This window comes from Ascaphus truei, chromosome 13, assembly GCF_040206685.1.
Source record: "Ascaphus truei isolate aAscTru1 chromosome 13, aAscTru1.hap1, whole genome shotgun sequence".
Taxonomy (NCBI): domain Eukaryota; kingdom Metazoa; phylum Chordata; class Amphibia; order Anura; family Ascaphidae; genus Ascaphus; species Ascaphus truei.
In genome coordinates, this window is record NC_134495.1 from 17,875,302 (window position 1) to 17,891,480 (window position 16,179).

General features: G+C 44.5%; 1 protein-coding gene across 1 annotated transcript; it reads left to right on the forward strand.

Annotated features, from left to right (window-relative positions):
* Positions 1 to 12,391: 12,391 nt before the first annotated feature.
* Positions 12,392 to 14,214, forward strand: LOC142464509 (olfactory receptor 6M1-like). The gene has a single exon (XM_075567890.1). It carries the CDS (start codon positions 12,395 to 12,397, stop codon positions 13,346 to 13,348), a length of 954 nt encoding a protein of 317 aa, XP_075424005.1. The 5' UTR covers positions 12,392 to 12,394; the 3' UTR covers positions 13,349 to 14,214.
* Positions 14,215 to 16,179: the final 1,965 nt, after the last annotated feature.

Genomic DNA, 16,179 nt, shown 5'->3' on the forward strand with positions numbered 1-16,179 from the left:
TAGGTCTCCTCTGGGTCAGAGATACAGAGTACAGGTCTTCTCTGGGACAGAGATACACAGTACAGGTCTCCTCTGGGACAGAGATACAAAGTACAGGTCTCCTCTGGGACAGAGATACAGAGTACAGGTCTCCTTTGGGACAGAGATACAAAGTATAGGTCTCCTCTGGGACAGAGATACAAAGTACGGGTCTTCTCTGGGACAGAGATACAAAGTGCAGGTCTCCTCTGGGACAGAGATACAGAGTACAGGTCTCCTCTGGGACAGAGATACAGAGTACAGGTCTCCTCTGGGACAGAGATACAAAGTGCAGGTCTCCTCTGGGACAGAGATACAAAGTGCAGGTCTCCTCTGTGACAGAGATACAAAGTACAGGTCTCCTCAGGGTCAGAGATACAAAGTACAGGTCTCCTCTGGGACAGAGATACAAAGTACGGGTCTCCTCTGGGACAGAGATACAAAGTGCAGGTCTCCTCTGGAACAGAGATACAGAGTACAGGTCTCCTCTGGGACAGAGATACAAAGTACAGGTCTCCTTTGGGACAGGGATACAAAGTACAAGTCTCCTCTGGGACAGAGATACAAAGTACGGGTCTCCTCTGGGAGAGAGATACAAAGTACAGGTCTCCTGTGGGACAGAGATACAAAGTGCAGGTCTCCTCTCGGACAGAGGAAAAGAGAGGTAGTGAAGCTGTTAAAGGTTTCATTTTAAATGGCAAATACCTAGGGGACATTCTGACCCCAGAATACAACACTCGTTACAAAGCTAATTACCCTACCCAGCTGAAAACCCTCCAAGACGATCTAAGTGGCTGGATGAGCTTCAACAATACCTGGATAGATAGGGTCCAGTCGGTAACAATGAATCTCTTGCCATGCTTACTTTATCTATTTGAATCTTTGCACTTTTCAATCAACAAAACAAATTGCTGATTACCAAATCTATCTAGAACAATAAAAGACCCAGAATTCGCAAACAAATTCTCACCCTTCACTTGCCTCACCTCCTACTATAGGGCGGCTTAGACAAGCCAGTTGGTGGCCTGGCACACAAGGTGTGAATTGAGATGGTGGGTTGCCCTGAAGGACTTGGTAATCCACCCTATAGGGTTGGATAGGCTTATATGGCTCCTGAGTTCGGCTCCTATTCCAAAGCAGTGTAACACCCCTAAGTATACAAATATAAGAGTATAAAACACAACACACACAAAATATAAGAGTATATTCACGTATTCCCCCGGTGGATATAAGGAGTTAACCTGCTCTACATATCACAGTTTCAAGTGTATTGATGGACACGTCTTTTGGCCAATGGCTGTGAGCAGAAGAAAGGACCAAGACCATTGGATACTGGGAAGATGACATCATGGAAAGAGGAGTGGAGAAATAGATAGGCTGGAAGAGCACATGAGAGAGACCCATGAGGAAGCAAAGAGAGAGTACCTGTCCAGAGGAGTCCAGGAAATGAGACAGTATCCAGTCCTAGCACTTGCTGGAGACAGCAGATAAGATCCAGGAGGGATACGTCACCCGTGTAAACTGGACTTCGAAGCTGTGAGTAAACCAATTGAGAATGCATCTAGGGGATCGGCCCGAACAACTCATCAGTATCCTTTCAAAGTACCCAGCTAATTCCATCCATTATAAAGTATCAGGCCTGCAACTGTTTTAAAAACTCTATTTGGTTCTCGTTAGGGGCGTATACATTAATCAGGGCAATTGCCGAGCCCGCTAGGGAGCCATATACCACCAAAAATCTACCCTCTGGGTCCACTTCTGTTTTGATGTGATTGAATGGGGTGCCTTGTTTGATTAGTATGGCCACTCCCCGTTTTTTACTACTAAATGACGCAAAGAAACACGTTGGAAACACTTTTTTGAATAAATTTGGGGGGTCTTGCGATGTGAAGTGGGTCTCCTGTAGGAATATGATGTCTCCCCCTGATTTTTTCATATCTTGGAGAGCCAGTCTCAGCTTTCTGTTATTTTGTAGTCCTTTGACATTTAATGATAATATTTTAATTGGGGCCTTAGTAGCCATTTGGTTTGTTTGTATTGTGAAATTGTGTATTAGGACCCCTCCTTTCCCACTGGGGGGAGGGGGTCTTGATTTTGTAGTCTAGGGATTTACAAAGCTCCAGCAAACCTTTAGAACAGGTACCTTTTTCTTGTGAGGTAAACCCAGTATACTGAGGAGGTGGGAGGGTTGGAGGGGGAGGAGAGGGTGGGGCAAAGATCCGCTGGGACAGGATCAGCGAATAGTAGATAGTAGTGATTAGGTCCAATGTGGAACCTAACAACAAAATCTCCCGGTCCATGGGCGACCGGCATTTGGGCAATTGTGCTCTTCGGGGGTGGTTCTGGCGTCAACAACCGGAGGGCATCAGAGGGGTCCAGACCCTTTGGTGCCTTTACTAAGCACTTTCCCCTCCTTTTCCCGTATTATTGTTTCAATTTCCCAATGTACCTTCTTTGGGATTGTAGGGAAAAAAGGGGGTAAAAGGGGGGGAGGGGTGACGAGGGGGGGTGTGACGGAGGGGCGAGAGGGTGACGGAGGAGGAGGGTATGGGAGAGGGAAGAGAGTGGGAGGGGGGAGGGGTAGAAGGGGGCAGGGTAGGGGAAACAGATTCAAAATTCTTTAACATTTCTTTTCAACCTTGGATTCTACAACAATCAACAATATTTAACAGTTTTGTTTCCTCTATCGCATGGAATGAGTCTTCCAGCTAGGGAAGTTAATACAACATCCTCTCGTCCCTTGAGTCTGGGGTGACAACATAAATATCAGGAAGGTCAGACTCTGTTCCATGAGTTAAACAGTGCAATCCATTTTGCCTCAGACCGTGCTTTCTACTACTGGACCCTGTGATCTAAGTTAGGAACCCATGAGCTGCTTTGGAGAGTTATTTTGAGTTGGGGAGGGGAGGGAGAGGAAGGAGGGGGTGGAGGTGGAGGGGGAGGAGGGGAAGGAGGGGGGAGAAGGGGGAGAGGGGGGGGAGGTGGGAAGGAGAGGTGGGGAGGAGGGGGAGGAGGGGAAGGAGGGGGGAGGAGGGGGAGGAGGGGAAGGAGGGGGGAGGGGGGAAGGGGGAGGGGGGGGATGTGGGAAGGAGAGGTGGGGAGGAGGGGAGTGGGAAGGGGGGGGGGGTGAGGGTGAGGGGGGAGGGTGGAGGGAGGGGGAGGATGGGGGGGGATACCTCCGCTGTTGTGGTGAGGGTTATAGTGGGGGCTTGCTCTTATTGCTATTTGGTCTGCAGAGGTGTCTGTGTCCACTCCCCGGAGCGGGCGGGACTGCATATATAGGGGCTTATGTGGCTCTAGTCCCCCATGTTGGGCTTCATATCACGGGTAGCAACATATAGAGCATTCCTAACGGAGTGAATAACATTTTTAGGACTCTTGTGGGATAAACACATCATCTGCAAAAACTCGCATGGTCATTTCAAGCATAGCACAGCAATAGTCATCTATTTTATACATTGTGTGGACCCCTCGGTGTCGCTCCTCTCACTCCCGTCTATCATTCTCTGATATGGCAGCTTTTGACAACCAGGGGAGGGGGGGAGAGGTTAGGGAAGGGAGGAGGGTGGGGGGAACGGGAGGAGGGGGGGGGGTGTACGGGAGATGGGGGGGGGGAACGGGATGCTCAGGGGGTGTCAACAGTGGTCACATTAATTATATTTACTATAACAACTATGAAACCTGGTATCACCCTCGGGTCTGGTCTAAATGTGGTAGCAATGTTTGTCTGCAGGTATAGCACGGGTATCCCGTCATACACAGTCTGTGGTCTTATCGGTTGCTTTGTCTCCTTGTGTCTCCGAGGCCGCTCGCTGAGTGCCTTCCGCCTTCAATGCTGGGAGTCCAGCTTAAAGGGTTAATGTACTCACAGTTAAGGTGGGGTTTCTACCCGGGGCCTCCGCACAGGGCCGCAGACCTCGGTGGTCGTTTACAAACCAGCCGGCCCATGCTCCAGGCCATTGCGCCAATGCTGCTCAGGAAGTGCCTCATCAGCGGGGGAAGAGGAAAAAAAAAGGAGAATAACAGCTCTTTCACAGCCGCTCCCTCCCTCCGTACATCGAGGGAACTAATCCCTCATTTTCTCGCCTCTCCATATAGGCAGATCCTGGACAGCTGCTCCGAGGCCCTGGCCGAATCCTAGGCGGGTCGGCGGTTATCTTCGTTCTGTGTCCCGGCGGACGCACTTCCGTGGGTCTGGAGGCGGTGGAGGTCAGGCCTCTTGCCGACGGTTGTAGGGCTTGCTTCTGGCGTTCACCTTTTGTGGATCCTCTGTGGTCTTGGCTCACGTCTGCTGCAGCTGGGTTTTTCTGAACTCTTAGGACTTCCTCTGTCAACGTGACTGAGTGTAACTGTGGAACAACTGTGAACTGGGATCAGAGTAATACAGGTTAGTCCTTGTTTCTTTATCTTCTTGGTTGTTGTTTTTGTCCAGCCAACCTTTGCGATGCTCTAACCGGCGGTTCCTCAGTTTCTTGGCTGTGGGACCTGGAGGTGTCTGAATCCCACGTGGGAGGGGGGTTTAGGCCCACCGCTTTGGCCAGTCGGGTCATCTCCGCGGGGTGTCTTATAGTGTGGAACTTTCCGTTCCTATTCACTATCAATTTGAATGGAAATCCCCATTTATATTTTATGCCATGTTCCCTCATCATCTTGGTCAGCGGTTTCAACTCACGTCTTTTGTCAACCGTGAGCTTTGCTAGGTCGTTAAACACCTGGAGATGGTCATCTTGAAACGTGATAGGCTCCTTCATCCTGCAGGCCATCATTATTTTATCCTTGACCGCATATCTATGGAGGCGAGCTATGACGTCCCTTGTTCTGTTTGGGTCGTCCGATCGCGGTCCATGGGCGCGATGGGCCCTGTCCATTTCCAGGTCTCTAGCATCCAGATCCTCACATAGTGAGGAGAAAAAGTCTATGAGGTATGATTTCAGCTGGTCGGGGAGGACAGACTCGGGTATCCCTCTTAGTCTGATATTCTGCCGCCTATCGCGGTTTTCGTGGTCCTCCAGGGTATCCTTCAGGCTGCTGACCTCTAGCCCCAGTCTGAATATCTCATCCTCCGCCGCTGTTTGCGCCTGCAATGTCTCCTCCATTTTGGTTTCCAGAGCGGAGGTGTGTTCAGTCAGGCCTGTAATATCCCGTCGGAGCTCCGTTACAGCCGCCCACAAATCATTCTGGATTGAGACATGCAGTTTGTCCAGCATGGCTGTCATCAGGTCCTGCATATATTCCCTGGTAAGGGTTGTTTCAGGGCTCTGTGTTTCATCTCCTCGTTCTCGCTCCAGGGCCTGCTGCTTTGCGCCGCGTGCGTTCGTGGATCCGGCGCCATCTTGTATTTTAGAGGCCGCTTCGGTGCCCTTTTGCGAGGGGGAGAAAAACGTCGTCACCCCTTGAGCAGGCTCTGTTTTTTGTTTGTTTGCCATGTCTGCTTGTTTGGGCAATCAAAATCAGCACTTTGGGGTCCAAAAGCTGGGGGGAAAAGCGCTTTTAAGTAAGGTTATTTACGAGGGTCTGTGGAGCTCTCCTCTCACACGACCATCCTCGTTGACGTCCTGGACACGCCCCCGCCTGCAACTGTTTTAACACACACAACTCTACACGAACTCCAACACTGTGCCGGCATGAACAGTGGACAACTAGTCAGCACACGGGCCACCGGGACTGAATAAGTGATACTCTATGTATGATTACCAAAGTGTTGCATATGGTCCCCTGATTTTGAGGGCCACGGCATGTGATTTCCTTGTTCCTTACCTATAAAAATACGGTTATTAATAAGATACGTGTCCTGCTGTGTTGTCTGTCTGCAGGCGGATTCTCTGCAGGCTGACTATTCTATCCCAGGTACATATACGTATTCATTCCTTTTAGGGAAATAAAGAGGGATTACAGCAGGGTTTACTACCCACAATTACGCACTCACTCAAATTATGGGACAAACTCAGATTTAAGTACAAATGTAATTCTAAAAATTCTCTAATGATCCCATTCGTGGATAATCCAGTCTTTGCACCAGGTTTATCGAGGAGCACATTCCTGAACTGGGATATGGCTAATATCACAAGGTTGGGGGATCTGGATCCGGATCTGGGGATGAGGCAGTTTCACTACTTTTCTAAAGATAAGGGGTTACCCAATAGTGAGCTATTCTGCTATCTAAAACTCAAAGCCTAATGCTCAAAAAAAAATCCAACCTCGCCCATGCTTGGTTTTGAGAGGCTTTGCTTAGAGGCTGAGGACCAAATTAATCTGACATTACAGCTCTCTGGTTACTTCTCATAACCGGAAACTGACACTCTGGAAAAACTGGAGTTCATAAGGCAGAGTGAGGCAGACTTAGTCGAGGAGCTGGAGGGGGACGATGGGAGGATATATTCGAGATGGTGGTGACCAACTCTATCTGCACAACCATAAAAGAGAATGCATACAGTATAAGGTTATGCTGAGGAGGTACAAGACCACCTTGGCGCTGTCCAAATATGTCCCGGACTACTCACCCCTGATGCCCAAAGGCTGTGGAGAAAGAGTTTCTTTCATTCACACGTGGTGAACCTGCCCCCAATAGCCCGACTTTGGAAAAAGGTTCTGATCTGGGAACAGCGGCTATTGGACATAGATCTCCCACTTGATCACTGGCTGTTCCTCCTGAATAGGTTCCTCCAAGACCTGTTCAGAGTGGAGAATAAGCTGCTCTCCCACATAGCCATGGTGACCAGATGGGAGCTTTCTGCGATATGGAAGCAAGACCCTATCCTTCTCTTGTACAACCCATAAACTATGGTTTGTATGTGAGACGGAGAAGTTGACAAGTCTCTTGAATTACTCTTGCTACAGATTCCAGAAGGTTTGGCAACCCTAGTTCACCAATATGGGCATCCCTGAACTAGACCCAACAACTGTGCTTCTCTGATTACCGACCCTCCAGACTCTCTCCTCTGGGCCCAGAGATTGTTCACCTGGGTCCTGACCTGTTGTCACCACCCCATGGAGAAATAATCCCACCCCCTAAGAAGGTCGAGATCCCCACTGGGTCCACCCCAGGTCTCCCTTATCCACTGGTTACCCCTGCTCCATTTTGCTTGTTGTTTCAATTTCTGACCCAATTAGGGGAACTGATGGATGTAACTTTACTCAGATCAATCTACGGGACTTTGTTTATGCAGGTATCAGTAACACAACTGGATGTGACTTCCCAGCACTGTCATTTTCTGTAACCCCACCCAAATTTGTGTTCAATTGTCATGAAAACATAAATAAATAACATTTGAGTTACAGTATAAAAAAAATGAAAGGGTCTCTTCCATGTTGTATAACACATAATACTGATTATAACATATCTTACTGATTATACCACATCACACTGACAATAGTCAGGGAGGATTTGTTCCTATAAAGTACATCTAGTTTGGCATAGGTTTTGGATGTCAGGGTATCAATGTGCATTCCGAATGTTAAGTGGGAGTCAAACCATATGCCCAAGTATTTTAAACTAGTAACAGGAGTTAGGGTGGTGTTAGCGTTGGTTCTGATCTGGAGCTCAGTCATTGTAAGCTTTAAAAATTTAGCCTTGGTCCCAGATACCATTGTTACAGTCTTGTCAGTGTTAACAAACAGTTTGTTTTGGGAAATCCAATTTTCAAGTTTCAAAAAGTCAGACTGAAGTGTGTGTTCAAGGCCGGAGAGGCTAGGGCTGTGTGCATATAGGATTGTGTCATCTGCATACATGTGTATTGAAGCTCCCTTACAAGCTGTAGGAAGATCATTGATGAACACCAGAAAATACTGGGGGAGGAGTACTGGGGGAGAGTGACTGAGGGGGATAAATACAGAGGGATGATAAAAACAGGGGTGGGGGAGGTGGGGGGGAGAGTGACTGGGGAGGCAGTAATACAGGGGGAGAGCAACTGAGGGGGAGAGAGTGGGGAGAGTGATGGAGTAGAAATGGAGGGTGGGAGAGAGTGGAGAGGTGAAATACAGGGGGGAGTGAGGGTTGCAGATTGAGAGAGGAAGGGGAAGAAAGAGAGGGAGGAGTATAAGAGAAAGAAAGAAGGGAGTGTAAGAAAATGAGAGGACGAGGAATCTCAGAGTCACTGACAGGGGCACCCCGGGTGGACACTCTAGTCTTGGGTCCCGGCAATGCTGTCAGCAGCCCCGATTCTTGTTGTTAAATCATGTATTGCTTGGATTATCTTTCCTGAGCTAGGTTTATAGCAGTTATATAAAAAAACAGATTTTAACATTTTTAATATTTGTTTAACTTCTTCACCCATAAGTCCACGTTCCACTACAAGCTGCATTCCTTCCTGCTCTTACTGATCTCAATAACCAATTTTATTGATGGCAGAATCCAAATGTATTTCTCAGAAACATTGCTCTAAATGTTTTCTTGCTCTAAAAATTAACTGCTTTCATTTCCCCCAAAACACCATAATAACCATCCAGATTACAATAGTTGTTCAGTAAATCTAAACTACAGGAAGCTCTTTAATGTTTTATTTCTTAAGCTCTTCATGTTTTAATAAATATTTTTGCTATTTGGTTTACCATTTTTCATCGTATTTTTATTTCTCACAGTGCTGAATAAAAATGTGGCTGGGAAATGATAAAATAAATAGATAAACCCATGTAGGTACCATGTACAAATATTTTTATACTACTACTTCACATTGCCACGTTAACACTTGATCCAGTCCCATACATCCCATTGGCACAGTTCATTTAGGTTAATTCCATACATAGTTCAGACTACTAGACTAATCCCTGAAGCACACTCTGGAGATGTAAAACCAATGGGTGTCCCACGAGTCCGTCTGGTATGTTTCCCATGTGGGAAAATCTTCCTACATATACTTCTCCCTACCTGATAGACAGGCTCCTCTTGCCTCAGAGTGTTGGAGGAGGGTAGAGAGGACCCAAGAAGTTCATGGAGCATCTCAACTGACCACCCAAGTATCACATGAGGAGCCATAAAGGAAAGAGGTAAGATCAGAGAAAAGCTCACAGACAAGCTGGCTTGTCTGAGGCAATAGGAATTAAAGTAAGTGTTTGACATGTGAAGGCACTATGTGAGGTGGAGTACCTGTTCCTTTCACATACAATACTTCTCACTCTATTTTTTTTTTAAATAAGTGTTCATGTTATTTTTTTTATTATTAAAGCACAAATATAAAATATAAAGCTTTAGAAACTGGGTTGCTGGCTTTGCTTTCTGATTTCATGTTATTACGTTCTCCAAAAAACAGGTAGAGCTCTAATATGTCTTTTAAAGCATCTGAGCAATGTGATTGTTCAAGGTGAGAGACGGGCGGTGGAGTTGAAATTATTTGAAAATTATTAAAGCAACTCTGACAAGTTCAAAGAAAAAAGTTCTGTGTCCCTGCATGGTTTAAAGATCATATATTACATATTTGATATAGATGTATATGATGTTGGTGGGGACAGCAATTTGGGCACATCTAAATAAAAACCGCTGTAACATGAGGGCACTCTCTCCGGTTAATTCTAGTCACTTCAATCAGTGGTCCCAGCGTTCCCATTTGAACAAAGCTCAGATGCCAATACCAATGATCACCAACACCCCCAGACACCAACACCCCCAGACACCAACACCCCCAGACACCAACACCCCCAGTCTCCAACACTCCCAGTCTCCAACACTCCCAGTCTCCAACACCCCCAATTTCCAACACCCCAGTCTCCAACACCCTCAATCTCCAACACCCCAATCTCCAACACCCCAGTCTCCAACACCCCCAATCTGCAACACCCCCAATCTCCAACACCCCCAATCTCCAACACCCCCAGTCTCCAACACCCCCAATCTCCAACACCCCCAATCTCCAACACCAAGGTCAATAGGGAAAACACTTCACAGTATTGCATATATCATTGTTTAGCATGTTATTTTACACAAGGTTGTATTGCTTCTCCCTCTTTCTCTTGCAGGAAACACTCTCTGGCTTTACTCTTTGTAGAATTTGCTCTGCCTCCTGCTCCATAAAAGAACCAGCAACACATCACAGGGACAGAGTTATTAGAAGCCTATCATTTACTCAAAGGCAAGCAAAGGTTTAGTGAGAGGAAGTCGGTGCATAGAGGGAAAGGCATCAGCAGAAGTTGTTGAAGAACAGACCATGTAACACAGGCCCAAAATAAGTACTAAGTGGCAGAAGTAGAGAAATTTGCACCTGTTAAACACAAATGAAAAGAATTCACATATTTTGTTCTCTGCCATAGAAATTGGGCACATCACTGGGGAAGTCGTAAATACATACTCAAGTAATAAAACAATAGCAATAGTCTATGCAGATTTTGTCACCCCTACAATAATGAAAATGAAGATTTGGTATATAAAGTATTAATCAGCTTGTTTAGATACAGACTCGCTGTTGTTTGTACCTTTGTGTATGTAGCCACAAACCACAATCAGGGCAAATTGCTCATTCTGCTCAAGTGTTTTTTAATGGTCCATATTGGTCCCAGAGCAGTGTAGCTTTCTGTGTGTTTTTGATACTTTTCAATGGATAATTAAATTATAGTGTACAGGGCTTTAGAAAACACAGAGGTCTCTCAGGCTCCCTTCCACACATACGTTATAGGAGGTAAAAAAGTGACAAAAACCCTCCACCGCACAGTGTGCAGCAAATAAAAGTATCACTTGTGATTGAGCACATTCACATAGCCCAGGCAGGTCTGCAACCCCCTGCCCTTCCCCATTATCTCTTAACATACAGTGCTTGGAAGAAGAGCAAACTTTAGAAAAGTGTTAAGAAAGCTAGACGTTTTATACATTATAGCCTGCAAATTGGTGCACTAAACAGGCCTAATCGGGGTTTTGCAACTTTGTGCAAATATTCAGTGGATCTGAGGATTGTGCCAATATAGAAGTGTATTGTATTCAAGATCATATGCAAAACCAGGAGAAGAGCAGACATTCCGTTGGGAGATAGAAGAGAGTTCTTGTGAGACTGCAGCTTTACACTAATGGACAGAGCTACAACACAACTGGGGTGCGTCTGGGTAGTCAATGGTCACCCAGAGCCAGAATCAGAGCTGGAATGGACACCACAAATCTGACACAATCACCAGGTTCTTGAAAACGGAAACTCTCTGTTTTTCAGAGACTGGAAATAAGGTGAGTGTGTGTATCAAGCACCTGCACTGTCTGCTTGAAACTACATTGATGTAGATAGTCGTTTTAATATGCTTCTTAAAAGTAGCTGGGGCAATCATAGGTTCGCCACATTGCAAAATCCAGCATGAAATGGGACGTCATAATGATTGATGACTGAGTTGCAAATGCATTGAGCTCAATGGTATCTCCCAGTTGACTGTTATATTCTCTGTTTTTTATCATTTCTGCGCTTGGCCGGGCGGGGAAAGATGCGCAATGAACTAACAAGTAGTGGTGGGAGAAAAAGTACCACCTGTAAGGGTGGGGGTCATGTTAATATGAGATGACCAGGCAGTGTCCTAACTTTATTATTTTATTCATTTAGTAAGGCGACATTTAATCAGAAAAGTTAACTTTGACACAATTAGAAATCTATTACATTTTTAAGACTGATTTAATTAAAGTAATTTTAAGTTCAGGCATTTCACGTCAAGGCGCTAAAAAACGGGACAATTATGTGTCCTGACAGACCTTTCTGGGACAACGACGCACATCAATGAAATAAGGGGCAATCCCGTATATATAGGACGTCTGTCAAACCTATGAAATCAACATGCACCCGATATGATAATAGGAAGTATTAATTTGTTTGCGTTATCATTTTGAACCACCAAATGGGGGCTGGAACTTTACTGCATATCTAAAAATGTGCACCATATGTATTCAACTTGAAACAGACATCTGTCATCAGATGAAACTTCTACAGATCATGATATCCCAGGAAATACTTGAAAATGAGAGGTAACTCTCAATGTATTACGTCCTGGTAAAACATTTTATAAATAAATAATATTAATAATAAAAAAACTGCATATTAAAAAATGAGCTCATGTTTAAAAATACGATCTTCATTTAACATGATCATAGCTGCGAGAACGGTCAGCACGGAAAACAATGGCAGCAGTGATAGAAGTTGCATATCTTATAATAACCAATGTGTATCTTATTCCTTGCTTGGTTTATCCAGTTTTAATGGGTAATGATAACTGTAGAAACGTTCATTTGTCTTCCATTCCACTTTTAAGCTGTCACACAGAGAAAGTCAAAGTAGCATGCTTCCTTAATTTCCAGCACAGACATGGAGACATACTGTACATTGCCTTCAAATATATTTAAAAAGTACTTTTTGTGCTTCCTTTTGTGTAGGATGCTGAAAATATGATTATCACTCACCTTAACTCCATCATTTTCACAGGAACAATGGATAATCAGAGCAGTGTGAGCGATTTTCTCCTGGTGGGTTTCTCGGTCTCAACGGAGCTGCAGGTCTTGCTGTTCATAGTCTTCTTTTCAATCTATATCCTGACGGTGACGGCCAATGTCGCCATTATTAGCTTGGTCCGGGTGGACCCAAGACTTCACACTCCCATGTACTTTTTCCTCAGCCAACTCTCTTTCCTGGAGATTTGGTACACATCATCCATTGTCCCCAAACTTCTGGCCAATTTGGCTGGGTGGAAACACATTTCATTCCCCAGCTGCATCTCGCAGATGTATTTCTACTTCTCTTTGGGCTCAGCAGAGTTCTTTCTTCTGGGAGTGATGGCCATTGACCGTTACTTGGCTATTTGCAACCCCTTGCGTTATACGTCCATCATGAATGGTCAAGTATGTATACAGGCAGCCTCAGCTTGCTGGTTGGTTGCCTTCCTTGCTGTATTTTTCCTGGTAGTTCTGATATCCCGATTGCAGTTCTGCAAACCTGCTGTCATTAACCATTTCTTTTGTGACATCCCATCTCTGCTCAGATTGTCCTGTCGAGAGACATTCCTGGAGGAGATAATGGCCTTTTTTTTTGCTTGCAGCATCATCCTGACCTCCCTCCTTCTGACTGTTGTGTCCTATGCGCTCATTATTTCCACCATCTCCAAGATCCCCTCCAACAAAGGGAGGCAAAAGGCTTTCTCCACCTGTGTTTCCCATTTCACTGTGGTCACTATTTTATATGGGACTGTCATATTTATCTACGTAAGGCCCAGTGTGTCTTACCCTGTGGACATCAACAAGGTCTTGGGTATCTTCAATACAGTGGTAACGCCTCTGCTCAACCCTATTATCTACTGTCTGAGGAACAAAAACATGAAAGAGGCTCTGAGGAAAGTGATGAACAAAAAGTCAGCACTTAGGAATGGCATGTCCTACTCTACCAAATAAGGAGATTCTACAACCATCTCCCTTTTTGTACCAGATGGACTCATGGTGGTTCTTAAAGAGGCTGATTCTTAAATACAAATGAAATGGAGAAAATCTTACTCTGACTTCAAACTTCCTGTTCAAAGGAAGATGATGACATCAGCTTTTAATAAAAACATGACGATAGGTTGGAAGCTCCTTTGCCTTTAGTCTGAGTTGATGTTCTTTATTCACAAAACCAAGCTGCTCAGTGGTAATGTCAGTGTCCTTGAAGTGAGTGAACCTGGCTTAAATCCCAATTCCCTGTGACATTGGGCTACCTTTGCTAAAGTCTCTTTATGTCTATGTGCTTTAGGATCAAAATTAAATAATGGGAACTCTAGGCAGGGACTCATTGTTCTTTTAAATGTTTATGTACATTGCTGTGCACACTGTCAGGCCTACATACAGCCCTGCAGACAGTTGTTGAGTGGGAGGGTGGTTTGGAAAGGCAGAGCTGTTGAGCCCTGGGACCCTACCCATCATGACCAGCTGGTCCATTCCTTCAACAAGGAGAAGGAGCCTGGAAGGAAGTCGGGCTCCAACTTCCGAACTCGGCCCTGGCTAAATAAGAAAATTGGCAATGGAGTAATTGTGTTATTTAACAATGCTTTCACTGACAGAAAGCAAGTATTGTTTTTTTTAATTTAGGGCTGGCCTGGAAGTTATGCATAATATCGATGATTTACAGACTGAGTCACTGTCCAGAACAAGTCACCTTACCTTTCTCTGGTTTAGATGGCAAGCTCTTTTGAGCAGGACTTACCAAGCACGCTGAATGTAGTGCGTGTGCGTGAATAAAGTTTTTTTTATTTTCTAATATTTTTATGTGAAATATTATGTTTATATTGACCAAAATTGCCTCATTTACTGTATTTCAACTTTGTTACTTTTCTTGTGAAGCAAAAGTCATATGTATGGACATGTAATAAAAATGTATTCTAAAGGCCAAAGATTGTTTATTTTACACAATAATTTGCAGCACTTAAGAAAATTACCATACAACCAAGGTAACCCTTTAATTTGGCAGAATCCTGCCAAATCGAGTTCTGTGAACATTTCTATTGAAAAAAATAAATATTCTGCGATTTGCTAAGCGCTGATTCGGGCGCCATTGCATCACGATTCCCGATGGCAGGTACAGTAATGCTATATTGGGATACAATATCCTGTATCCGCGCTTAGAGAATTTCCCCATTCTAGTTTTGATGGAAAAAAAGTCAAATGCCCATCATTTTTTACCTCTTCTAATTACTAATAGGATGAGTTATTCATATTGCAAATATATTTTCTAACAACGGATCAACTTGCCCCTTCCTGTGGGAGGAGTCAGGTGTTTCTTATTTATCTATTTGTAGCCCATTCCTATGTAAGAAGTCTCTACTGAAAATATTACTTGAACCTAGAACATCCTCTCTGTGCCCCCTGATAATTCAAATAGGTTCCTGCCGTGATCAGTAAATGATGTGACATACAGTATTTCAAGGGACACAAAAGTTATAGAAGGAGTTAAAGGAGGAGTTAGAAGGGGCATAATAATATATTACTATTATTATGTATGTTATTATCAATCAAAACGAGGAGTTAGGGAGGAGTTATAGGGAGAAAAAAACAAAAAAACAATACCCAATGCTACATCCAATGTGACAAAAAACATTGTTAAATACTTAAATGTTAGTATTCTCACGAGTAAGGGCCATTTAGTTAAACCCTCTGGCCAAAGCGTTATAAGCCTGCAGCCACGTCACGGCATGACCAGTATGCAGCCATGTCATGGCATGACCAGTATGCAGGTCCGAACACTACCTGTGAAAATTCTCATCTCCTCTGCAGTGGAGGGAGAATGACCTCAGTGGACCTGTCCTGCACAGGAACATGGAAAAACCTGCTACTTAAAAAGTGGGGAGGGGTGAGCTTAAACCCTGGGAGGAGGGGTCACTAACCTCCAAACAACTGATACCAGTTGAAAATTAAAATTAATGAACACACAACCCCAGCAAGCTCTAACCCCAGAACCCACCACATCATATATATATTTGTGTCAAAAGAAGTGCTACTGAGCGTGGCCAAATGTATACAACAAAAGACAGATTCCCAATGCTACATCCAATGTGACAAAATACATAGTTAGTATTCTCATTAGTAAGCGTTATAAGCCTGCAGCAACTTCTCCTGGTCCTCATCTTCGTTGTGACGTTGCGGCGTCATGTGACATTGCGTTATCATGTCAATGCGGCACCGCATGATGTTAAGCGTCACTGTGTCATTTGATGCCATTCTACGCCGCTTTGCCATGATGACGCGTCATTACAAGAAGATGCCACCGGAGAGGAGGAGCAGGAGGAGAAGAAGGTAAGAGAAAAAGGTGATGGTAGGTGCCGGTAGGCTGTACCGGAGCGTACCATCCCAAAAATCACAAGCTCTGGTTATAGGGATCAGCTACATGGAACAATAAGAGGAGTTATAGGGGCAGTTTTATTGAGTAATAGGAAGAGTTATAGGCAGCAGTAATATGGAATTGTAGGGTGAATTATAGGTAGTGATTATATGGCGTAATAGGAAGAGTTAATAAGCAAAACTATATAGAGTAGACAGCACTCTCTAGAAAATATACCAATGAAACGGCAGGGTGCCAACAGAACTAGGAGGACCCAAAACCCCCTAACCAATAGTAACAAACAAAAGTCCCAGCACACACTGTCTGAAGGAAAAATGGTACTATGGATAATGCCACTAGAAAAAGAGATTTAATGTAAACATAAGATAATGCAGGGAGTGAGGCAGCACAAATGTAATAGAATCCAACAACAATA

Excerpts from the sequence above, each read along its gene's own strand:
- LOC142464509 (XM_075567890.1), top strand. The coding sequence starts at position 12,395 with ATGGATAATCAGAGCAGTGTGAGCGATTTTCTCCTGGTGGGTTTCTCG.